At 45.2% G+C, this 26318-nt stretch overlaps 1 protein-coding gene across 1 annotated transcript in view; it reads right to left on the bottom strand.

Moving 5' to 3' along the window:
• The window catches only part of LOC106606382 (DNA polymerase delta catalytic subunit), a 40553-nt gene that overhangs the window by 12017 nt on the left and 2218 nt on the right, over positions 1-26318 (bottom strand). Inside the window, exons 2-20 of the mRNA XM_045715715.2 lie at positions 24905-25096; positions 24460-24573; positions 24073-24213; positions 23626-23751; positions 21349-21517; positions 20408-20522; positions 20198-20327; positions 18137-18303; positions 16655-16759; positions 12758-12898; positions 12265-12375; positions 11318-11509; positions 11061-11149; positions 7295-7411; positions 6792-6905; positions 4511-4658; positions 3280-3375; positions 2818-2955; positions 2115-2290 (exon numbers count right to left, since the gene is read on the bottom strand). Of these exons, the coding sequence (XP_045571671.1) occupies positions 2115-2290; positions 2818-2955; positions 3280-3375; positions 4511-4658; positions 6792-6905; positions 7295-7411; positions 11061-11149; positions 11318-11509; positions 12265-12375; positions 12758-12898; positions 16655-16759; positions 18137-18303; positions 20198-20327; positions 20408-20522; positions 21349-21517; positions 23626-23751; positions 24073-24213; positions 24460-24573; positions 24905-25091 (2576 nt within the window). The 5' untranslated portion in view covers positions 25092-25096. The remainder of the gene's footprint in view (positions 1-2114; positions 2291-2817; positions 2956-3279; positions 3376-4510; positions 4659-6791; positions 6906-7294; positions 7412-11060; positions 11150-11317; positions 11510-12264; positions 12376-12757; positions 12899-16654; positions 16760-18136; positions 18304-20197; positions 20328-20407; positions 20523-21348; positions 21518-23625; positions 23752-24072; positions 24214-24459; positions 24574-24904; positions 25097-26318) is intronic.

Here is a 26318-nt window from a genome sequence, read left to right as displayed (position 1 = left end):
AGAGAGACCAGGAGGGAGGGCAGAGAGACCAGGAGGGAGGGTAGAGAGACCAGGAGGGAGGGCAGAGAGAAGGAAGAGAGACGAGGAGTGGAGTGAGGGAGGGTAGAGAGATGATGAGGGAGAGAAGTAGCAGAGTCATTTATTTGATTTATTTAACCAGGTTAGTCTCGTTGAAATAAAACATTTTTAGGAGAGGCCTGGACCAAGACAGAAGCAACATCAGTTTCAGACATGACATCAACCAGACAAAACTTACATCAATACAACAAGCAGCATGTCAGTAACAAACATGTATACAACACAAATATCTAGATTGTAGTCCAATATTTTTAAATGTTCTGCAACGGAAAACAAGTTTCTTATTGGACACGTTAAGATAATACCTCCCAGTTTCACTCTGTTACAGACCTGAGAGGACCCGTCTATCAGAATGTTCCAGGTGGTACCTACCCGTCTATCAGAATGTTCCAGGTGGTACCTACCCGTCTATCAGAATGTTCCAGGTGGTACCTACCCGTCTATCAGAATGTTCCAGGTGGTACCTACCCGTCTATCAGAATGTTCTAGGTGGTACCTACCCGTCTATCAGAATGTTCTAGGTGGTACCTACCCGTCTATCAGAATGTTCCAGGTGGTACCTACCCGTCTATCAGAATGTTCTAGATGGTACCTACCCGTCTATCAGAATGTTCCAGGTGGTACCTACCCGTCTATCAGAATGTTCCAGGTGGTACCTACCCGTCTATCAGAATGTTCTAGATGGTACCTACCCGTCTATCAGAATGTTCTAGATGGTACCTACCCGTCTATCAGAATGTTCTAGGTGGTACCTACCCGTCTATCAGAATGTTCTAGATGGTACCTACCCGTCTATCAGAATGTTCTAGGTGGTACCTACCCGTCTATCAGAATGTTCCAGGTGGTACCTACCCGTCTATCAGAATGTTCCAGGTGGTACCTACCCGTCTATCAGAATGTTCCAGGTGGTACCTACCCGTCTATCAGAATGTTCCAGGTGGTACCTACCCGTCTATCAGAATGTTCCAGGTGGTACCTACCCGTCTATCAGAATGTTCCAGGTGGTACCTACCCGTCTATCAGAATGTTCTAGATGGTACCTACCCGTCTATCAGAATGTTCTAGGTGGTACCTACCCGTCTATCAGAATGTTCTAGATGGTACCTACCCGTCTATCAGAATGTTCTAGGTGGTACCTACCCGTCTATCAGAATGTTCTAGGTGGTACCTACCCGTCTATCAGAATGTTCCAGGTGGTACCTACCCGTCTATCAGAATGTTCCAGGTGGTACCTACCCGTCTATCAGAATGTTCCAGGTGGTACCTACCCGTCTATCAGAATGGTCCAGGTGGTACCTACCCGTCTATCAGAATGTTCCAGGTGGTACCTACCCGTCTATCAAAATGGTCCAGGTGGTACCTACCTGTCTATCAGAATGTTCCAGGTGGTACCTACCCGTCTATCAAAATGGTCCAGGTGGTACCTACCCGTCTATCAAAATGGTCCAGGTGGTACCTACCTGTCTATCAGAATGGTCCAGGTGGTACCTACCCGTCTATCAAAATGGTCCAGGTGGTACCTACCCGTCTATCAAAATGGTCCAGGTGGTACCTACCCGTCTATCAGAATGGTCCAGGTGGTACCTACCCGTCTATCAGAATGGTCCAGGTGGTACCTACCCGTCTATCAAAATGGTCCAGGTGGTACCTACCTGTCTATCAAAATGGTCCAGGTGGTACCTACCCGTCTATCAAAATGGTCCAGGTGGTACCTACCTGTCTATCAGAATGGTCCAGGTGGTACCTACCCGTCTATCAGAATGTTCCAGGTGGTACCTACCCGTCTATCAAAATGGTCCAGGTGGTACCTACCTGTCTATCAGAATGTTCCAGGTGGTACCTACCCGTCTATCAGAATGGTCCAGGTGGTACCTACCCGTCTATCAGAATGGTCCAGGTGGTACCTACCTGTCTATCAGAATGTTCCAGGTGGTACCTACCCGTCTATCAAAATGGTCCAGGTGGTACCTACCTGTCTATCAGAATGTTCCAGGTGGTACCTACCCGTCTATCAGAATGGTCCAGGTGGTACCTACCTGTCTATCAGAATGGTCTGCAGGCAGGTGTTGATCAGATTGGCCACCAGGGTACAGTTGTCTCTGCGGACCGTCTCGATACCCTTGCAGTCCATCTTGTCGTGAGTGTCGGCGCTGGAGGAGAAGTAGAGACCTGCGTAGCGCTTCTTGTTGATCAACAGGTAGGGGTAGTACACCTGGAGAGAGGAGAGAGAGAGAGTGGAGAGAGGGAGAGAGAGGGAGAGCGATAGAGGCATATAAATGGAGTTTAACTAGTCTATATTTGACCGTGGAAGGAGCTCATAGTAGCATCGAGTCAAGTCCAATAGGGAGAGAAGAAGAGGAGAATATGGATGTTAGTTATTTGACCATCCAAGAGAGGATGAACATAGCTTTATTCCAGACTAAACAAAATACAAAGTAGTACAAGCTAGCTTGCTCTAGCACTTGACCTGGGTGATGTTCATTAGAGAACACTGTCGATGCAACATACATTTTTTATTTTTTTCCTAATTGGACAACTCCAGGTAGTACACATATAATTACATATTATAATTTAGTATTTTAATAAGATCTCTGTGGTAGTACCTTCTGGTTTCATCATCCCCCCCCCAGGGGTTAGGGTTTTCAAACAATAGAGTTTCACTCCGTTTTAAAACGTTTCCTACCAACTGAACATGACCCAGGGCTATTAGCAACAGCGGTTTAAATGGTGAACTGGTACCTTCTCAAACTCCAGTTTGATGGGAGGGGTGAAGTGGGAGGAGACCCACTCTGCCGCCTCCCTCCCAACCTCCATGGCCCTGCTCACAGTGTCCACGCCCAGTTTGACCATGACGGAGTCTGTGTCCCCGTAGATGACCTGACACACACAGGCAGACAGATAATCAAGGAGAGTTGTGAAAGTAGAAGAACTAAAAGGAGAAGAAGAAAGGGATGAAGGTCCCAAAAGAAAGGATGATGTAATTTTTATTTTATTTAACCTTTATTTAACTAGGCAAGTCAGTTAAGAACAAATTCTTATTTTCAATGACGGCCTAGGAACAGTGGGTTAACTGCCTTGTTCAGGGGCAGAACGACAGATTTGTACCTTGTCAGCTCAGGGATTCGAACTTGCAACCTTTCGGTTACTAGTCCAACGCTCTAACCACTAGGCTACCCTACTGTCCTCGCTCTCCTCTCTCACCTTGGCATCAGCTTGGTAACCGTTGGCGATGGTGTACTTGGATTCCACAAGCTGTTTGGTCTGCTCAATCATCTGTCTGCCAAACCCAGTAACACTCTGGAAACACAGGGAGAGGTTAGGAACACTGGCGACAGTCTGGAAACACAGGGAGAGGTTAGGAACACTGGTGACAGTCTGGAAACACAGGGAGAGGTTAGGAACACTGGTGACAGTCTGGAAACACAGGGAGAGGTTAGGAACACTGGTGACAGTCTGGAAACACAGGGAGAGGTTAGGAACACTGGTGACAGTCTGGAAACACAGGGAGAGGTTAGGAACACTGGCGACAGTCTGGAAACACAGGGAGAGGTTAGGAACACTGGTGACAGTCTGGAAACACAGGGAGAGGTTAGGAACACTGGTGACAGTCTGGAAACACAGGGAGAGGTTAGGAACACTGGTGACAGTCTGGAAACACAGGGAGAGGTTAGGAACACTGGTGACAGTCTGGAAACACAGGGAGAGGTTAGGAACACTGGTGACAGTCTGGAAACACAGGGAGAGGTTAGGAACACTGGTGACAGTCTGGAAACACAGGGAGAGGTTAGGAACACTGGTGACAGTCTGGAAACACAGGGAGAGGTTAGGAACACTGGTGACAGTCTGGAAACACAGGGAGAGGTTAGGAACACTGGTGACAGTCTGGAAACACAGGGAGAGGTTAGGAACACTGGTGACAGTCTGGAAACACAGGGAGAGGTTAGGAACACTGGTGACAGTCTGGAAACACAGGGAGAGGTTAGGAACACTGGTGACAGTCTGGAAACACAGGGAGAGGTTAGGAACACTGGTGACAGTCTGGAAACACAGGGAGAGGTTAGGAACACTGGTGACAGTCTGGAAACACAGGGAGAGGTTAGGAACACTGGTGACAGTCTGGAAACACAGGGAGAGGTTAGGAACACTGGTGACAGTCTGGAAACACAGGGAGAGGTTAGGAACACTGGTGACAGTCTGGAAACACAGGGAGAGGTTAGGAACACTGGTATTTCCAAGACGTCTTAAGACATGTCCAAATACATCAAGACATCTTTATGTTTATGTCTTAAGACGTCTCAAGACATGGTGTTGGCTGGGTATGTAAATACAAACAGGAAATTGTCTGGATGCCTACAGCTCCACTGGCCTGGGGTCCTTGTCCCAGTTTCCACTTTGAGACACTGTGCTTGAGGAAACTGGGCAGGGTGCTCACCTGTGAAATCTCAAGGCAGGGCAGCTTGCCCACCTGAGCCCCTGTAAAACCATAGACGGAGTTGGCGCTGATTTTCAGAGCGAGCTGTCGGCCGTCAAGGACCTGTTTCTTGAAAGGATCCGTTTCGTTTTTCAGCTCCGCTTTGGCCCTGAAGACATCGCAAGGGGGTCAGAAATCATAACAACCACAACAACTTTCATTTGTTAAGCACTGTTCATTCACTGTTTGGGTAAGGTCTGCACGGGCTGACTTGTGTCCAGGATGAATTGGCTCATACACAACTCAGCTTTGGTCATTTGACGGCACAAGAGTTTAATTATCTTTTGTGCGAGTGAAATGGGTTAAGAGCACACTTAAAATGTCAGAAATATACAAGAACCACCTGTCTTCCCCAAGCTATCTTTTGGCCATTATACACTGCTCAAAAAAATAAAGGGAACACTAAAATAACACATCCTAGATCTGAATGAATGAAATAATCTTATTAAATACTTTTATCTTTACATAGTTGAATGTGCTGACAACAAAATCACACAAAAATAATCAATGGAAATCCAATTTATCAACCCATGGAGGTCTGGATTTGGAGTCACACTCAAAATTAAAGTGGAAAACCACACTACAGGCTGATCCAACTTTGATGTAATGTCCTTAAAACAAGTCAAAATGAGGCTCAGTAGTGTGTGTGGCCTCCACGTGCCTGTATGACCTCCCTACAACGCCTGGGCATGCTCCTGATGAGGTGGCGGATGGTCTCCTGAGGGATCTCCTCCCAGACCTGGACTAAAGCATCCGCCAACTCCTGGACAGTCTGTGGTGCAACGTGGCGTTGGTGGATGGAGCGAGACATGATGTCCCAGATGTGCTCAATTGGATTCAGGTCTGGGGAACGGGCGGGCCAGTCCATAGCATCAATGCCTTCCTCTTGCAGGAACTGCTGACACACTCCAGCCACATGAGGTCTAGCATTGTCTTGCATTAGGAGGAACCCAGGGCCAACCGCACCAGCATATGGTCTCACAAGGGGTCTGAGGATCTCATCTCGGTACCTAATGGCAGTCAGGCTACCTCTGGCGAGCACATGGAGGGCTGTGCGGCCCCCCAAAGAAATGCCACCCCACACCATGACTGACCCACCGCCAAACCGGTTATGCTGGAGGATGTTGCAGGCAGCAGAATGTTCTCCACGGCGTCTCCAGACTCTGTCACGTCTGTCACATGTGCTCAGTGTGAACCTGCTTTCATCTGTGAAGAGCACAGGGCGCCAGTGGCGAATTTGCCAATCTTGGTGTTCTCTGGCAAATGCCAAACGTCCTGCACGGTGTTGGGCTGTAAGCACAACCCCCACCTGTGGACGTCGGGCCCTCATACCACCCTCATGGAGTCTGTTTCTGACCGTTTGAGCAGACACATGCACATTTGTGGCCTGCTGGAGGTCATTTTGCAGGGCTCTGGCAGTGCTCCTCCTTGCGCAAAGGCGGAGGTAGCGGTCCTGCTGCTGGGTTGTTGCCCTCCTACGGCCTACTCCACGTCTCCTGATGTACTGGCCTGTCTCCTGGTAGCGCCTCCATGCTCTGAACACTACGCTGACAGACACAGCAAACCTTCTTGCCACAGCTCGCATTGATGTGCCATCCTGGATGAGCTGCACTACCTGAGCCACTGGTGTGGGTTGTAGACTCTGTCTCATGCTACCACTAGAGTGAAAGCACCGCCAGCATTCAAAAGTGACCAAAACATCAGCCAGGAAGCATAGGAACTGAGAAGTGGTCTGTGGTCACCACCTGCAGAAGCACTCCTTTATTGGGGGTGTCTTGCTAATTGCCTATAATTTCCACCTGTTGTCTATTCCATTTGCACAACAGCATGTGAAATGTATTGTCAATCAGTGTTGCTTCCTAAGTGGACAGTTTGATTTCACAGAAGTGTGATTGACTTGGAGTTACATTGTGTTGTTTAAGTGTTCCCTTTATTTTTTTGAGCAGTGTATATTTATGTAACCTTTATTTAAGCAGGGAGTCCCATAGAGAAACAAGTCTATTTGGCAAGGGAGCCCTGCATCTCAAGACCAGCAAGCAATTACACATTAAGCTGCAAACAGAAACAGTTCAATCAAGACAGGAAACAAAGACGCAAACAAACCAAAAATGATAAAAGGAATAGTCTGCATAAAGACAGCCCTCATATACTCTATAGCAGTGTTACTGATCCTAGATCAGATTTAGAAACCTAGGAGATGTGCATAAACCCTCGTTTCAGCTGACTCTGGGTCAGTGCTTACTTCTTCCTGGCAGAGAGCAGGTCCTCCAGGATATCAGGCAGAAGTCCCTTCCTCACCGAGCTCTTAACAAACAGGTCTCCTGTGGGAGTCTTGATGAAGTCCTCTGGGGTCAGACTAAGGAGACAAAACATCCATGTCAAAACTGGCTGAGTTTTTCACAGCCACCTGTTGCAGAGCCCTGCCGTAGCTAGATTAGAGTTGGAATGAAAACCTACAGGAGGGTAGCTCTCCAGGAACAGGGTTGGAGTTAAAACCTACAGGAGGGTTTCTCTCCAGGAACAGGGTTGGAGTTAAAACCTACTGGACTGTAACTCTCCAGGAACAGGGTTGGAGTTAAAACCTACTGGACTGTATCTCTCCAGGAACAGGGTTGGAGTTAAAACCTACAGGATGGTAGCTCTCCAGGAACAGGGTTGGAGTTAAAACCTACAGGAGGTTAGCTCTCCAGGAACAGGGTTGGAGAGCCCTGGTTAGTGAAACGACACAACAAGAGTGACTCTCACCCCAGCTTCTCTGCTGAGCCCTTCTGAAGCAGGGTGGTGTAGCAGAGGTTGTGGGCCATCATGATGGAGGGATACAGGGAGGAGAAATCCAGGGTGGCGATGGGAACGCTGTAGTATCTGGAGAACCCAGAGAGAGAGAGATAAGTTCAAGTTGATGTTTTTACCCACATAGCAGTCAGATAGTGAAATACATAAAGGGACCACAATGGAAATAAGTCATTGACTTTACTGTGTTATCGCTGACAGCATGTATGTACTGTGTGGATATTTGTTGAACTGTCAAATAAAAATATATCAACATTAGATTACATTAATATACAAACAAAACATTCAAGCTAAAATCACAAGTTAAAACCATGCCAGAACACACCCTAAAACACAGAGCAGTGTTACCCACCCTGTCTGTCTCAATGACTGTAACTCCAGTAGTCTTCAGAGCAGTGTTACCCACCCTGTCTGTCTCAATGACTGTAACTCCAGTAGTCTTCAGAGCAGTGTTACTCACCCTGTCTCTGTCTCAATGACTGTAACTCCAGTAGTCTTCAGAGCAGTGTTACTCACCCTGTCTGTCTCAATGACTGTAACTCCAGTAGTCTTCAGAGCAGTGTTACTCACCCTGTCTGTCTCAATGACTGTAACTCCAGTAGTCTTCAGAGCAGTGTTACTCACCCTGTCTCTGTCTCAATGACTGTAACTCCAGTAGTCTTCAGAGCAGTGTTACTCACCCTGTCTGTCTCAATGACTGTAGCTCCAGTAGTCTTCAGAGCAGTGTTACTCACCCTGTCTGTCTCAATGACTGTAACTCCAGTAGTCTTCAGAGCAGTGTTACTCACCCTGTCTCTGTCTCAATGACTGTAACTCCAGTAGTCTTCAGAGCAGTGTTACCCACCCTGTCTGTCTCAATGACTGTAACTCCAGTAGTCTTCAGAGCAGTGTTACTCACCCTGTCTGTCTCAATGACTGTAACTCCAGTAGTCTTCAGAGCAGTGTTACTCACCCTGTCTGTCTCTCTCAATGACTGTAACTTCAGTAGTCTTCAGAGCAGTGTTACTCACCCTGTCTCAATGACTGTAACTCCAGTAGTCTTCAGAGCAGTGTTACTCACCCTGTCTGTCTCAATGACTGTAACTCCAGTAGTCTTCAGAGCAGTGTTACCCACCCTGTCTGTCTCAATGACTGTAACTCCAGTAGTCTTCAGAGCAGTGTTACTCACCCTGTCTGTCTCAATGACTGTAACTCCAGTAGTCTTCAGAGCAGTGTTACTCACCCTGTCTGTCTCAATGACTGTAACTCCAGTAGTCTTCAGAGCAGTGTTACCCACCCTGTCTCTGTCTCAATGACTGTAACTCCAGTAGTCTTCAGAGCAGTGTTACCCACCCTGTCTGTCTCAATGACTGTAACTCCAGTAGTCTTCAGAGCAGTGTTACTCACCCTGTCTGTCTCAATGACTGTAACTCCAGTAGTCTTCAGAGCAGTGTTACTCACCCTGTCTCTGTCTCAATGACTGTAACTCCAGTAGTCTTCAGAGCAGTGTTACTCACCCTGTCTCTGTCTCAATGACTGTAACTTCAGTAGTCTTCAGAGCAGTGTTACTCACCCTGTCTCAATGACTAACTCCAGTAGTCTTCAGAGCAGTGTTACTCACCCTGTCTGTCTCAATGACTGTAACTCCAGTAGTCTTCAGAGCAGTGTTGCCCACCCTGTCTGTCTCAATGACTGTAACTCCAGTAGTCTTCAGAGCAGTGTTGCCCACCCTGTCTGTCTCAATGACTGTAACTCCAGTAGTCTTCAGAGCAGTGTTACTCACCCTGTCTGTCTCAATGACTGTAACTCCAGTAGTCTTCAGAGCAGTGTTACTCACCCTGTCTGTCTCAATGACTGTAACTCCAGTAGTCTTCAGAGCAGTGTTACCCACCCTGTCTCTGTCTCAATGACTGTAACTCCAGTAGTCTTCAGAGCAGTGTTACCCACCCTGTCTGTCTCAATGACTGTAACTCCAGTAGTCTTCAGAGCAGTGTTACTCACCCTGTCTGTCTCAATGACTGTAACTCCAGTAGTCTTCAGAGCAGTGTTACTCACCCTGTCTCTGTCTCAATGACTGTAACTCAGTAGTCTTCAGAGCAGTGTTACTCACCCTGTCTCTGTCTCAATGACTGTAACTCCAGTAGTCTTCAGAGCAGTGTTACCCACCCTGTCTGTCTCAATGACTGTAACTCCAGTAGTCTTCAGAGCAGTGTTACTCACCCTGTCTCAATGACTGTAACTCCAGTAGTCTTCAGAGCAGTGTTACTCACCATGTCTGTCTCAATGACTGTAACTCCAGTAGTCTTCAGAGCAGTGTTACTCACCCTGTCTGTCTCAATGACTGTAACTCCAGTAGTCTTCAGAGCAGTGTTACCCACCCTGTCTGTCTCAATGACTGTAACTCCAGTAGTCTTCAGAGCAGTGTTACTCACCCTGTCTCTGTCTCAATGACTGTAACTCCAGTAGTCTTCAGAGCAGTGTTACTCACCCTGTCTGTCTCAATGACTGTAGCTCCAGTAGTCTTCAGAGCAGTGTTACTCACCCTGTCTGTCTCAATGACTGTAACTCCAGTAGTCTTCAGAGCAGTGTTACTCACCCTGTCTCTGTCTCAATGACTGTAACTCCAGTAGTCTTCAGAGCAGTGTTACTCACCCTGTCTCTGTCTCAATGACTGTAACTCCAGTAGTCTTCAGAGCAGTGTTACCCACCCTGTCTGTCTCAATGACTGTAACTCCAGTAGTCTTCAGAGCAGTGTTACTCACCCTGTCTCAATGACTGTAACTCCAGTAGTCTTCAGAGCAGTGTTACTCACCCTGTTTGTCTCAATGACTGTAACTCCAGTAGTCTTCAGAGCAGTGTTACTCACCCTGTCTGTCTCAATGACTGTAACTCCAGTAGTCTTCAGAGCAGTGTTACTCACCCTGTCTCAATGACTGTAACTCCAGTAGTCTTCAGAGCAGTGTTACTCACCCTGTCTCTGTCTCAATGACTGTAACTCCAGTAGTCTTCAGAGCAGTGTTACTCACCCTGTCTCTGTCTCAATGACTGTAACTCCAGTAGTCTTCAGAGCAGTGTTACTCACCCTGTCTGTCTCAATGACTGTAACTCCAGTAGTCTTCAGAGCAGTGTTACTCACCCTTTCTCTGGCTCAATGACTGTAGCTCCAGTAGTCTCCAGAGCAGTCGCACTCACCCTGTCTGTCTCAATGACTGTAACTCCAGTAGTCTTCAGAGCAGTGTTACTCCCCCTGTCTCTGTCTCAATGACTGTAACTCCAGTAGTCTTCAGAGCAGTGTTACTCACCCTGTCTGTCTCAATGACTGTAACTCCAGTAGTCTTCAGAGCAGTGTTACTCACCCTGTCTCTGTCTCAATGACTGTAGCTCCAGTAGTCTTCAGAGCAGTGTTACTCACCCTTTCTCTGGCTCAATGACTGTAACTCCAGTAGTCTTCAGAGCAGTGTTACTCACCCTTTCTCTGGCTCAATGACTGTAGCTCCAGTAGTCTTCAGAGCAGTGTTACCCACCCTGTCTGTCTCAATGACTGTAACTCCAGTAGTCTTCAGAGCAGTGTTACTCACCCTGTCTGTCTCAATGACTGTAACTCCAGTAGTCTTCAGAGCAGTGTTACTCACCCTTTCTCTGTCTCAATGACTGTAACTCCAGTAGTCATCAGAGCAGTGTTACTCACCCTGTCTGTCTCAATGACTGTAACTCCAGTAGTCTTCAGAGCAGTGTTACTCACCCTTTCTCTGGCTCAATGACTGTAGCTCCAGTGTAGTCTTCACCTCCCTCAGGCTTCACCACTGGCATGACCAGCCCCTGTTTCATTGCCTAACACACACACACACACACAGACTACATCATTTTCTAGGTCCCAATCATTTAGGTAAGAATGTGTGTTCTAGGAATGTGTATTGAGAGAAAGAGTGTGTGTGTGTGTGTGTGTGTGTGTGTGTGTGTGTGTGTGTGTGTGTGTGTGTGTGTGTGTGTGTGTCTCACCTGCCGCAGTAGCTGGGACACCACTTTGATCTGCTGACCTCTGGAGAGCAGGTAGGTGAGGGGAACCCCGGTGACTCTGGCCATCTCCATGTAGTTGATCACACACATCAGCTTCTGCAGCAGACGCAGGGGCAGGTAGGCATCCTTCAGACAGTACACCGCCAGGCGCCTCCGCGTCTGCTCATTACCATTCTGGGATAGAAGGACGACAGGGAGGGAAAGAGAGGAAACATGAATGAGACACTGTCAGTATCTGGGAGAAAGTCAGGGTACTAACAGGCCTCCACTTGAGAGAGAAGAGAGGAGAGAGAGAAAGGAGAGAGGAGAGAAAGAGGTGTGAGAGAGGAGAGAGAGGAGAGAAAGAAGAGAGAAAGAGAGAGAGAGAGAGCAGAGAGAGAGAGCAGAGAGAGAGCAGAGAGAGAGCAGAGAGAGAGCAGAGAGAGAGAGCAGAGAGAGAGCAGAGAGGGAGAGCAGAGAGAGCAGAGAGAGAGAGCAGAGAGAGGAGAGAGAGAGAGAGAGAGCAGAGAGAGAGAGCAGAGAGAGAGAGCAGAGAGAGAGAGCAGAGAGAGAGAGAGCAGAGAGAGAGAGCAGAGAGAGAGAGCAGAGAGAGAGCAGAGAGAGAGAGCAGAGAGAGAGAGCAGAGAGAGAGAGCAGAGAGAGAGCAGAGAGAGAGCAGAGAGAGCAGAGAGAGAGAGCAGAGAGAGAGAGCAGAGAGAGAGAGCAGAGAGAGAGCAGAGAGAGAGAGAGCAGAGAGAGAGAGCAGAGAGAGAGCAGAGAGAGAGCAGAGCAGAGAGAGAGCAGAGAGAACAGAGAAAGATAGCAGAGAGAGCAGAGAGAGAGAGAGAGAGCAGAGAGAGAGAGAACAGAGAAAGATAGCAGAGAGAGAGAGCAGAGAGAGCAGAGAAAGAGAGAAGAGAGAAGAGAGCAGAAAGAGCAGTGAGCTGTACCTGCAGATCTGTGATGATAGAATGCTGAACATCCTCCTTCTGTTCTTGCAGGAAGTGGAAGCTGACGGCATTGAGCGTATACGAGCGCAGTTTGTAGTCCCTCAGCAGCACCTGAAGGACCCACATGGACAGATCCAGGGCATAGAGTTAGAGGACTCATCTTTGTATGTGTTCCATCATGGTGTCTGTCCATAGGAATCCCCACCCAGTTGACTGCTTTAAAATAGTGGAAGCCCTCAATGGCAATGTCCATGCAAAAGCATGAATCCATGATGAGTGTAACTATGGTCCAGGGTCAGTCAGACAGAACACTCACAAGATTGACTCCATCTTGTCTGCTACGTTGGTCTACAGTTGAAAACCTCTACTCCCAGAACCTAGCTAATCTAGTAGCTAGCCAGCACGCAACATATGGTTCTGGGTTCCAACACTGGATGAGTGTATGTTATCTTTTCCTATACATAAGGTCAAAGGTCAGCGGCTGGCCAGTTACCTGGAGCAGGTCAAACTGAACTCGTCCCTCCATGTTAAGGATCTTGTTCTCTCTGCGGCCCATCTGTTTGCTCTGGAAGCTGGAGTCTCTCAGGACTGACTTGATGCCCTGTACTCTGCCCAGGTAGGGGAACAGATTGACCTGGAATCAGACATATCAATCAATCAAATGCATTTTATAAAGCCCTTTATACATCAACAGTAGTCACAGAGTGCTTTACAGATCCAGCTTAAAACCCCAACGAGCAAGAGATACAGAGATACAGAGGCACAGAGGCACAGAGACACAGACATCACTCCAGATGTCTCTTTCCATTACTTTAATAGAGGATGGACGTGGGCAGGTAGGAGAGACAGCCACGCTACTCCAGCAGCCTTTTTAAAAGGTCATTGTTTATAAAAACAACATTTTCGTGAATTTCATTTGAAGAAGATCCAATTATTATTTTGGGGGCCTAATTCACAAATGCATTTCTTAGCGTCAAAGGTTTGTGTGCGAGTTGTTTTTTGGGTCGGACCAAAATCATCGCTGTTTTGGGGATCTCTAGTATCTTCCAGGGCAGCGGTTTAGGCAGCGTACTTTTTGAAAATCTTTACTAACGACATGCCGCTGGCTCTGAGTAAATGACTCAACACTATACCCGTCACATACTACAGCAACTGAAATGACTGCAACACTTAACAAAGAGCTGCAGCTAGTTTCAGAATGGGTGGCAAGGAATAACTTAGTCCTAAATATTTAAAAACTACAAGCATTGTATTTGGGACTAACCATTCACTAAACCCTAAACCACATCTCGTAATGAATGTGGTAATGAGAAAGTTGAGACTAAACTGCTTGGAGTAACCCTGGATTGTAAACTGTCATGGTCAAAACATATTGATACAACAGTAGCTAAGATGGGGAGAAGTCTGTCTATAATGAAGCGCTGCTCTGCCTTCTTAACAACACTATCAACAAGGAAGCTCCTACAGGCCCTAGTTTTGTCGCACCTGGACTACTGTTCCAGTCGTGTGGTGATGTGCCACAAAAAAGGACTTAGGAAAATTGCAATTGCAATGCCCTTGGATGTACAGAGAGCTAACATTAATGACATGCATGTCAATCTCTCATGGCTCACAAAGAGGAAGAGAGATTTACTTCATCACTACTTGTTTTTGTAGTTGACATGCTGAATATACAGTCGTGGCCAAAAGTTTTGAGAATGACACAAATATTAATTTTCAAAGTTTGCTGCTTCAGTGTCTTTAGATATTTTTGTCAGATGTTACTATGGAACACTGAAGTATAATTACAAGCATTTCATAACTGTCAAAGGCTTTTATTGACAATTACATGAAGTTGATGCAAAGAGTCAATATTTGCAGTGTTGACCCTTCTGTTTCAAGACCTCTGCAATCCACCCTGGCATGCTGTCAATTAACTTCTGGGCCACATCCTGACTGATGGCAGCCCATTCTTGCATAATCAATGCTTGGAGTTTGTCTGAATTTGTGGGTTTTTGTTTGTCCACCTGCCTCTTGAGGATTGACCACAAGTTCTCAATGGGATTAAGGGCTGGGGAGTTTCGTGGCCATGGACCCAAAATAATGAATTTTTGTTCCCTAAGCCACTTAGTTATCACTTTTGCCTTATGGCAAGGTGCTCCATCATGCTGGAAACGGCATTGTTCGTCACCAAACTGTTCCTGGATGGTTGGGAGAAGTTGTGTTGGTACCATTCTTTATTCATGGCTGTGTTCTTAGGCAAAATTCTGAGTGAGCCCACTCCCTTGGCTGAGAAGCAACCCCACACATGAATGGTCTCAGGATGCTTTACTGTTGGCATGACACAGGTCTGATGGTATCGCTCACCTTGTCTTCTCCGGACAAGCTTTTTTCCCAAACAATCGGAAAGGGGATTCATCAGAGAAAATGACTTTACCCCAATCCTCAGCAGTCCAATTCCTGTATCTTTTGCAGAATATGAGTCTGTCCCTGATGTTTTTCCTGGAGAGAAGTGGCTTCTTTGCTGCCCTTCTCGACACCAGGCCATCCTCCAAAAGTCTTCGCCTCACTGTGTGTGCAGATGCACTCACACCTGCCTGCTGCCATTCCTGAGCAAGCTCTGTACTGGTGGTGCCCTGATCCCACAGCTGAATCAACTTTAGGAGACGGTCCTGGCACTTGCTGGACTTTCTTGGGCACCCTGAAGCCTTCTTCACAACAATTGAACCGCTGTCCTTGAAGTTCTTGATGATCTGATAAATAGTTGATTTAGGTGCAATCTTACTGGCAGCAATATCCTTGCCTGTGAAGCCTTTTTTGTGCAAAGCAATGATGACGGCACGTGTTTCCTTGCAGGTAACCATGGTTGACAGAGGAAGAACAAGGATTCCAAGCACCACCCTCCTTTTGAAGCTTCCAGTCTGTTATTCGAACTCAATCAGCATGAGATAGTGTTCTCCAGCCTTGTCCTCGTCAACACTCACTCCTGTGTTAACGAGAGAATCACTGACATGATGTTAGCTGGTCCTTTTGTGGCAGGGCTGAAATGCAGTGGAAATGTGTTTGGGGATTCAGTTCATTTGCATGGCAAAGAGGGACTTTGCAATTAATTGCAGGTCATCTGATCACTCTTCATAACATTCTGGAGTATATGCAAATTGCCATCATATAAACTGAGGCAGCAGACTGTGAAAATTAATATTTGTGTCATTCTCAAAACATTTGGCCACTACTGTACAGAGGTGTCTTTTTAAAATACTCGTACAAAGCTCGGACACCCATGCATACCTCACAAGACATGCCACAAGAGGTCTCTTCACAGTCCCCAAGTAAAGAACAGACTATGGGAAATGCATAGTACTACATAGAGCCATGACTACATGCAACTCTATTCCACATCAGGTAACTGATGCAGCAGTAGAATCAGATTTAAAACAGGTAAAAACAGGTAAAAATACAGCGGGGACTGTGAAGACATGCGCATACATTGTAATATTGTTGAATGGCGGTATTGTACATTCTGTATTGTAGATAAGTTGTGGTGTAATAATGTTATATGATGTACTGTTTTATCTTTTGTTTTATTTGTAAATGTAAGTCGTTTAATGGGTTCCGACCACAGGAAGAGTATCTGCTGCCTTGTCCCTAATAAATACAAATAACAGCCACATCTCTAGTATCTTACAACAGCCAGGTACAGCTCCAGCTGTTAGACTGACAGGCAGGTACAGCTCCAGCTGTTAGGCTGACAGGCAGGTACAGCTCCAGCTGTTAGACTGACAGCCAGGTACAGCTCCAGCTGTTAGACTGACAGGCAGGTACAGCTCCAGCTGTTAGACTGACAGGCAGGTACAGCTCCAGCTGTTAGACTGACAGGCAGGTACAGCTCCAGTTGTTAGACTGACAGCCAGGTACAGCTCCAGTTGTTAGACTGACAGCCAGGTACAGCTCCAGTTGTTAGACTGACAGCCAGGTACAGCTCCAGCTGTTAGACTGACAGCCAGGTACAGCTCCAGCTGTTAGACTGACAGGCAGGTACAGCTCCAGTTGTTAGACTGACAGCCAGGTACAGCTCCAGCTGTTAGACTGACAGCCAGGTACAGCTCCAGCTGTGAGACTGACAGCCAGGTACAGCTCCAGCTGTTAGACTGACAGGCAGGTACAGCTCCAGCTGTTAGACTGACAGCCAGGTACAGCTCCAGCTGTTAGACTGACAGGCAGGTACAGCTCCAGCTGTTAGACTGACAGGCAGGTACAGCTCCAGCTGTTAGACTGACAGGTCCACATACAACAAGGCAATATACAACAAATACTGCATCAACAGACATTGATATAGCAGGTTAGACTTAGAATCTGGACGTTCTGATTCTAGAAGTTTCCATAGAACCATGGCCAGTCTGTCTGTACTGACCTTCAGGGTAGCTGCTCTGTTCAGCAGGTAGGGAAGGTCAAAATTCTGGATGTTGTAGCCAGTGATGATGTCTGCATCCACTGTCCTCACAAACTCAGCCCAGCTCTGCAGGGGGAATACAAAGAGCCAATCAGGGGGGAAACCAATTTGGATAGAAAACACTCTGAAATTTCTAAAACTGTTTGAATGGTGTCTGTAAGTATAACAGAACTCATATGGCAGTCAAAACCCTGAGACAAATCCTAACAGGAAGTGGATATCTGATGTGTTGAATTACTTTTAAGCCTATGCCATTGAAACACACAGGGACTTATTAATCATTGAGCACTTCCTACGCCATCCACTAGATGTCAACAGTCTTTACAAAGTGGTTTAAGTCTTCTACTGTGAAAACTGACCGAACGAGAGGCTTGGAAAGTTGGTCATAAGCGGATGGCCTATACTACTCTGGCGCACGAGTGCATGTTTGGGTACTCTCGTTCCAATACGTTTTAAAAGAGAATGCAATCGTCCGCCTTGAATATTATTGAAGTTCTGATTGAAAAAGGCCCTAATGATTTATGCTATACGTTTGACATGTTTGAACGAACGTAAATATTTTTTCCCCCCTCTTTGGTGAAGACAAGTCCGGCGGGCGACGTTCATGTTTTTGAGTAGCCTACAGGACGCGCTAACAACACGGAGCTTTTTGGACATAAATTATGAGCTTTTTCGAACAAAACTACATTTGTTATGGACCTGGGATCCCTGGAAGTGCCTTCTGATGAAGATAATCAAAGGTAAGGGAATATTTACATACTATTTTTGATTTTAGATCTCTCCAACATGGCGCCTAGTCTATCGCCAAGCCTATTTTTCTGAGCACAGCACCTCGTTTATTGCAAAGTGTGATTTCCCAGTAAAGTTATTTTTAAATCTGGCAATGCGGTTGCGTTCACGAGATGTTAATCTATAATTCTTTGAATGACAATATAATATTTTACCAATGGTTTCGAATAGTAATTATTTAATTTGTTGTGCTGATTTGATTGACTGGCGGTATTGGAGGGAAAATATTTTCTCAACATCAACGCCATTGTAAAATGCTGTTTTTGGATATAAATATGAACTTGATAGAACAAAAAATGCATGTATTGTCTAACATAATGTCTTAGGAGTGTCATCTGATGAAGATTGTCAAAGGTTAGTGCATAATTTTAGCTGGTTTTCTGCTTTTGGTGACGCCCGTCTTTGCATTGACAAAACATTACACACAGCTATTTTCAAGGTACTGTCCTAACATAATCTAACTTTATGCTTTCGCCGTAAAGCCTTTTTGAAATCGGACAACGTGGTTAGATTAAGGAGATGTTTATCTTTCAAAGGGTGTAAGATAGTTGTATGTTTGAGAAATTTGAATTATGACATTTAATTGTTTTCAAATTTGGCGCCCTTGATATTTCACCTGCTGTTGATAGTGTGTACCAGGGGTGGGACGCTTACCTGTAGTAACTGGCTCTCTTTAGTAAAGCACAGGACCTGGGAGCCCACGATGCTGGAGCAGGACTGGAGGGTGAAGACGGTGCGGATGAAGGGTTCCTTCTCTCCCTGTCGCTGCACCATGGAGGCTATCTGGATCACTGGGTCTTTCTCTGCCTCTGGAAATATCCCTAGAAGAAGACAAGAGAGTTTGGCCAACCTTTAGAATAGTGAATACTGTTCTGATTCTAGACGCTCAGTTACATAGAATAGTCTAAATATTCCTTATGTAATGTTAACAGGGAGCTAACGTGGCTGTATAGAATGTTGTAGTGTCATGTAAATGAAGAGCTAACATGACTGTATAGAATGTTGTAGTGTCATGTAAATGAAGAGCTAACATGGCTGTATAGAATGTTGTAGTGTCATGTAAATGAAGATCTAACATGGCTGTATAGAATGTTGTAGTGTCATGTAAATGAAGAGCTAACATGACTGTCATAGAATGTTGTAGTGTTGTGTAAATGAAGAGCTAACATGACTGTCATAGAATGTTGTAGTGTCATGTAAATGAAGAGCTAACATGACTGTCATAGAATGTTGTAGTGTCATGTAAATGAAGAGCTAACATGACTGTATAGAATGTTGTAGTGTCATGTAAATGAAGAGCTAACATGGCTGTATAGAATGTTGTAGAGTCATGTAAATGAAGAGTTAACATGGCTGTATAGAATGTTGTAGTGTCATGTAAATGAAGATCTAACATGGCTGTATAGAATGTTGTAGTGTCATGTAAATGAAGAGCTAACATGGCTGTCATAGAATGTTGTAGTGTCATGTAAATGAAGAGCTAACATGGCTGTCATAGAATGTTGTAGTGTCGTGTAAATGAAGAGCTAACATGACTGTCATAGAATGTTGTAGTGTCATGTAAATGAAGAGCTAACATGGCTGTATAGAATGTTGTAGAGTCATGTAAATGAAGAGTTAACATGGCTGTATAGAATGTTGTAGTGTCATGTAAATGAAGATCTAACATGGCTGTATAGAATGTTGTAGTGTTGTGTAAATGAAGAGCTAACATGGCTGTCATAGAATGTTGTAGTGTCATGTAAATGAAGAGCTAACATGGCTGTCATAGAATGTTGTAGTGTCATGTAAATGAAGAGCTAACATGGCTGTCATAGAATGTTGTAGTGTCGTGTAAATGAAGAGCTAACATGGCTGTCATAGAATGTTGTAGTGTCATGTAAATGAAGAGCTAACATGGCTGTCATAGAATGTTGTAGTGTCATGTAAATGAAGAGCTAACATGGCTGTCATAGAATGTTGTAGAGTCATGTAAATGCATCATAATGCAGAAACCCCAATGTCCCAACTCTCTAAATACATGTCTCTGCTGACAGGAGCCAGAGGACAAGCCAGTAAATACAGTCTCTCCAGTCCACAGACACAGTCAGAGATTATAAAACTCCCTCCTAACATAAAATGAAGATGACAGTGTCTCTTGGCATTATACATGAAAACCACAATGGCATAATTAGACAACATCACATGACAATGAGACACCAGAGTACAGCACAATCTGCACAATAACTGCAGTCAGACTGCGCAGAATCACTTTATATTCCAAATAACTAGCATACTCATTATGTAATCAAGACTAGTGATATAAACCTCGACGTGCCCAAATTGACCTCCTCTGACACTGAATAACTGAGTATGTGGTGGTATAGTGCTGGTTTAGAACCCTGACACTGAATAACTGAGTATGTGGTGGTATAGTGCTGGTTTAGAACCCTGACACTGAATAACTGAGTATGTGGTGGTATAGTGCTGGTTTAGAACCCTGACACTGAATAACTGAGTATGTGGTGGTATAGTGCTGGTTTAGAACCCTGACACTGAATAACTGAGTATGTGGTGGTATAGTGCTGGTTTAGAACCCTGACGCTGGTTGGTAATTACTACCGTACACAATTATTAGACAGTACCGTACAATACAACACTGTACAGTACAACACAATACGATAAAGTACATTACAATACGATAAAGTACAGTACAATGCCGTACAGAGCACAAACCTTTTCTTCCAGCACACTCAATGTCAAAGCTGAGGACCCTGAGAGGAGCGATCCTCTGGTACTCTCCCTCCGCTGGGTGACTGATCAGCTGGGTCCATCCCACATCAACCTCATACTGACACAGAGACACCTAGGAGAGAGGAGGGGGGGTATTGTAAATCTGGAACATCACCTGGGTGTGTAAAGGCCCAGCGGTCTCTATTCTCTTACCTTGCCTGGGTAGTGAGCGTCCGTCTCCCCCACCTTCCTCTCCTCCCTCACCCGGTACTTCCCTTTGGGCAGCTCAATCCAGCAGCAACCCACCACATCACTGTCCACCATAAACCTAGCGCCACGGGACACAGCGGACCGCATTTATCAACATCTGTACAGATTCATTTGTTCATTCTCATGAAAAACAACTGCTTACTGTGTGAATTTGGTTGAAAATATACTTCTCCCGAAAAGGTCAAAATAATTGGATTATATAGGTTAACACTGGAAGCCCTGAGGAAGTCATTTTTGGCTGCATATCAATAAAACTTGTTAATCTCTTTGTAAAGTCCTGCTCCACTACTTCCTAGACTAAATAAGTCTATTTCATTCGTGTTAGAAGTAGTTTCAGGAGGACACGCCATTTTCTTTCACTGAGCGCCAAAAAGTGACTTTTTCAAATCCTCCTCGAGTCAAATGCAGGTAAAACGTTTTGATTTCTATACAGTATCAGAAAAAGCAGATTTGGAGGTGTCCAACACATTTACCATTGTGAATTAACACTCAAAAATTAAGATGAACACTATTTCAAAATAAAACTTTATACAAGAATAAACCCTGTTTCATTCCCTTCACACGTGAACACGCAGCTACAGACGACCTACAGTAACATAAACTAATGACAATGATAGTGTTCTTTGAAATTAAATACATTCTGTATTCTAATGTTACTCAAGACCATCATAAACACAACCAAGTGATCATTTTTTCGATGGCATATATGAACTGTATTTATTAGACTGTCAGAGTGTTGCAGTCTAAATGGCAGCTCGTTGAGGCAGTAAGGGGGGGTAAGCGAGGCCCGGCAGTTTAGGGAATGAACTGGATTAAAATGTCAAGAGAAAACCAGGACTGCTTCTTTTTTTACTTTTCTCTCTCTCAAACACACACACACACACCTGATTTCAAAGTCGATGTTAGCCTCGTAGGAAGAGAAGCTCTGAATGGGGAAAGGTCCGAACTTAAATCCCTGTTCCAGGAGCCTCTTCGCCGGGGCAATCAGACGAGGCATTGCCATGGTGATGCGCAGGAAGTCCACAATCCGTTTCCCATGGTAACCATACATACCTGGAGGAGAGATGGGGAGGAAGTTATCAACTACCCTGTCAGCCTAGTCAACACCACAGCACTACAAGCTACCACACACACACACACACACACACACACACACACACACACACACACACACCAAAAACAACAGTTCAACTGTTAACACACAGGATACTCCTCTGCATCCTTGGTAAAAGGAGGTCGGTAAGGACTGAGAGCGTCTTCACTTCTTCATTCAACCAATTCAAACGCTCTTTTCTTTGCTACCTGTCCAGAAAATGTCCATGTTAACATTCTGAACTTTCCTTTGCCTCAAATGACTACTGGAATGCACCCTAAGTGTATCCAGGAGTCAGCAGTCCCACCACTAGCCTATTGGAACGCACCCTAAGTGTATCCAGGAGTCAGCAGTCCCACCACTAGCCTAGCCTATTGGAACGCACCCTAAGTGTATCCAGGAGTCAGCAGTCCCACCACTAGCCTAGCCTATTGGAACGCACCCTAAGTGTATCCAGGAGTCAGCAGTCCCACCACTAGCCTCTCTAGGGTATGTGGGATGAAATCGTCCCACCTACGTAACAGCCAGTGTAATCCCGTGGCGCGTTATTCAAAAACCCCAAAAATGCAAAAACTTCAATTTTTCAAACATATGACTATTTTACACCATTTTAAAGACAAGACTCTCGTTAATCTAACCACACTGTCCGATTTCAAAAAGGCTTTACAACGAAAGCAAAACATTAGATTATGTCAGCAGAGTACCCAGCCAGAAATAATCAGACACCCATTTTTCAAGCAAGCATATAATGTCACATAAACCCAAACCACAGCTAAATGTAGCACTAACCTTTGATGATCTTCATCAGATGACAACCCTAGGACATTATGTTATACAATACATGCATGTTTTGTTCAATCAAGTTCATATTTATATCAAAAACCAGCTTTTTACATTAGCATGTGACTAGCATGTGACTAGCATTCCCACCAAACACTGCCGGTGAATTTACTAAATTACTCACGATAAACGTTCACAAAAAGCATAACAATTATTTTAAGAATTATAGATACAGAACTCCTCTATGCACTCGCTATGTCCGATTTTAAAATAGCTTTTCGGTGAAAGCACATTTTGCAATATTCTCAGTAGATAGCCCGGCATCACAGGGCTAGCTATTTAGACACCCAGCAAGTTTAGCACTCACCAAAGTCAGATTTACTATAAGAAAAATGTTATTACCTTTGCTGTCTTCGTCAGAATGCACTCCCAGGACTTCTACTTCAATAACAAATGTTGGTTTGGTTCAAAATAATCCATAGTTATATCCAAACAGCGGCGTTTTGTTCGTGCGTTCAAGACACTATCCGAAAGGGTAAATAAGGGTGACGAGCATGGCGCAATTCGTGACAAAAAAAATCGAAATATTCCATTACCGTACTTCGAAGCATGTCAACTGCTGTTTAAAATCAATTTTTATGCCATTTTTCTCATAAAAAAGCGATAATATTCCAACCGGGAATCTGCGTTTAGGTAAACAGACGAAAGAAAATAAAGCATGGGGTCAACTCGGGCACGCGCCTAAGCCCATAGTACTCTGATCGGCCACTTGCCAAAAGCGATAATGTGTTTCAGCCAGAGGCTGCCTCGATATCGTTCAGCTTTTTCCCGGGCTCTGAGAGCCTATGGGAGCCGTAGTAAGTGTCACGTTAGAGAAAAGATCCTCAGTCTTCAATAAAAAGAGCCAAGATGAAACACAACTTGTCAGACAGGCCACTTCCTGCATGGAATCTTCTCAGGTTTTGGCCTGCCATTTGAGTTCTGTTATACTCACAGACACCATTCAAACAGTTTTAGAAACTTTAGGGTGTTTTCTATCCAAAGCCAATAATTATATGCATATTCTAGTTACTGGGCAGGAGTAGTAACCAGATTAAATCGGGTACGTTTTTTATCCGGCCGTGTCAATACTGCCCCCTAGCCCTAACAGGCTAGCCTAGCCTATTGGAACGCACCCTAAGTGTATCCAGGAGTCAGCAGTCCCACCACTAGCCTATTGGAACGCACCCTAAGTGTATCCAGGAGTCAGCCGTCCCACCACTAGACCAGACATGGGCACTATACCTACTTTCTTTGCGTGTGATGTCCACCGCCAGCACAGTGACCGACATGTTGTCCTTGTTGGAGCGCATGTCCTTCAGCACAGCAGAGTTAAGCTCCCTTTTGAACTCACTCAGGTGATCACTGGTGAACCCTGAGACAGAGAGAGGAAGGGAGGGGGAAAGTGAGAGAGAAAAGGGGTGGATGAATTTGATATTGTTACTCCATTCCACCAACTCGGTGGACAATTTTAAAGCCATTATTTTCATGTTGTTTGTGGTTGGCCATCAGATTGAGTGCTAAATAATAATGTAACCTTCTGCTTCTTAAAGTGACCACGACATTACTACTGTGACGCCTAGAAAACACGTATCTCACACGTTCATGCAATGCTTAGCTCACACTAATAGGTCTGATATATAGAGTAATGTTGCGTATCATTATATTATATTATTCATTTCCAGAGAAAACTCACCATTGGGGGCAGGGATGTAGAAATAGGGGGCAAAGCCGTGCACGTGGCAGCACACACTGTTCCCGCTGTCAGTCACCCCGAACATGCGGATTATTGGTACATTCCCCTGAGACTGACCAGGCATGCCAGCCACAGCAGCCCCTGTTGAACAGACCATCAATTTAGGTTGGTGTCATGACTCGTACTCCTGCCTTAAAACGTGACGTAAAAATGGCCTTTAAAAGTCTATAGCAGCCTAAATACGCTTCAACTAAAACTAACATGTTGGTCCCATGGACTGTCAGGCATTGCCTTTATATATCCATCTATGATCTTGAGAGTGGTTACATTTCTCCAGCCTCATCCCTGAGCTTTACTGCAACTGAAGTTGACTGTGACATAGCTTACCTAAATAGTAGTCGAGGTCGATCTGTTGGAAGACCAGGGTGTCAGAGTCCGGGTTAAGAGGGGCGGCCTGCGGCCGACGCCATCGGGGGTTGAGGTCAGCAGAGAACAGCTCACCTGCAACCGGGTCAAGGGTCAGGGGTCACATGCAGAAGACAGTGTGATGTTAAAGAGGCAGGTTAATTAAAAATGAATGAAACTCTCCACCACCAGTGTCAAATGGTAGCCTGGGTACCAGTGTGTTGAGTTATCATTCCACTCCCTGTCATGCTAAACATGTAGTAGGCCTACATGGAGTGGAATGATGGTTATAAACAGGTTCTGGATTTCAGGCTAGTCAAATGGCAGAAATCCTAAACATTTCAGTCATTCCAGACAATAGGAATCCCTGGTAAGACTAAAGCCTGCACAATGCACATCAACATGCGCTCTCCTCTCATCCTCTCACCAACAGGGATGACGTCATGCCCTGCCTGTCCTTCCCTCTCCTCCGCCTCCATATCGGCTTCTTCGAACAGGGCGAGTTCCTCCTCGAAGATCGACGGGCTGTCTTCCCAATCCCCAGCAGTTTTACCACGCTTGGCCTGGGACGCCCCGCCCCTCGGCGGACCGCTATTCCGCCTTTTAGCATCCATGTGTCCTACAGGAGACATCAATGGACCAACGATTAGTACTTTACACACCTTGCAAGCATTTGTATCTGTCACGTGTGAATATTGTTTATATATTTAGTACTATATCTATATATTTATCTTATCTGATTTGCTACAACTTATCTTCCTTCTGGAAAAATGAAGTAATTCTAGTGTATTCTATTCAACCAAATAGGCTACAACTGGTTCAGCTGGTAGAGCATGGCGCTGGCACCATCAGGTCGTGGGTTTGATTACCGCTACGGCCATCAATAAAAAAAATGATGGACCCAAAACCGTAAGTCACTTTGGAGAAAAGCATTAGTTAAATCGCATGTATATTATATAGCCAGGCCTATTTCATTCTGATTGATATAATTCACTGTCATCTGGCCACTTTGATTATACAGTTGAAGTCGGAAGTTTACATACACCTTAGCCAAATACATTTAAACTCAGTTTTTCACAATTCATGATATTTAATCCTCGTAAAAATTCCCTGTCAGAATAATAATAATAGAGAGAATGACACCTTTCAGCTTTTATTTCTTTCATCACATTCCCAGTGGGTCAGAAGTTTACATACACTCAATTAGTATTTGGTACCATTGCCTTTAAATTGTTTAACTTGGGTCAAACGTTTTGGGTAGCCTTCCACAAGCTTCCCACAATAAGTTGGGTGAATTTTGGCCCATTCCTCCTGACAGAGCTGGTGTCACTGAGTCAGGTTTGTAGGCCTCCTTGCTCGCACACACTTTCTCAGTTCTGCCCACATATTTTCTATACGACTGAGGTCAGGGCTTTGTGATGGCCACTCCAATACCTTGACTTTGTAGTCCTTAAGCCATTTTGCCACAACTTTGGAAGTATGCTTGGGGTCATTGTCCATTTGGAAGACCCATTTGCGACCAAGCTTTAACTTCCTGACTGATGTCTTGAGATGTTGCTTCAATATATTCACATCATTTTCCTGCCTCATGACACCATCTATTTTGTTTAGTGCACCAGTCCCTCCTGCAGCAAAGCACCCCACAGCATGATGCTGCCATCCCTGTGCTTCACGGTTGGGATGGTGTTCCTCGGCTTGCAAGCCTCCCACTTATTCCTCCAAACATAACGATGGTCATTATGGCCAAACAGTTCTATTTTTGTTTCATCAGACCAGAGGACACTTCTCCAAAAAGTACGATACTTTTGTACCTGTTTCCTCCAGCATCTTCACAAGGTCCT

The sequence above is a fragment of the Salmo salar genome, chromosome 03 (genome assembly GCF_965601325.2).
Source record: "Salmo salar chromosome 03, fSalSal1, whole genome shotgun sequence".
Taxonomy (NCBI): Eukaryota; Metazoa; Chordata; class Actinopteri; order Salmoniformes; family Salmonidae; genus Salmo; species Salmo salar.
Note: the sequence above shows the minus strand (reverse complement) of the source record. Positions and strands in the feature narration are given on the sequence as shown.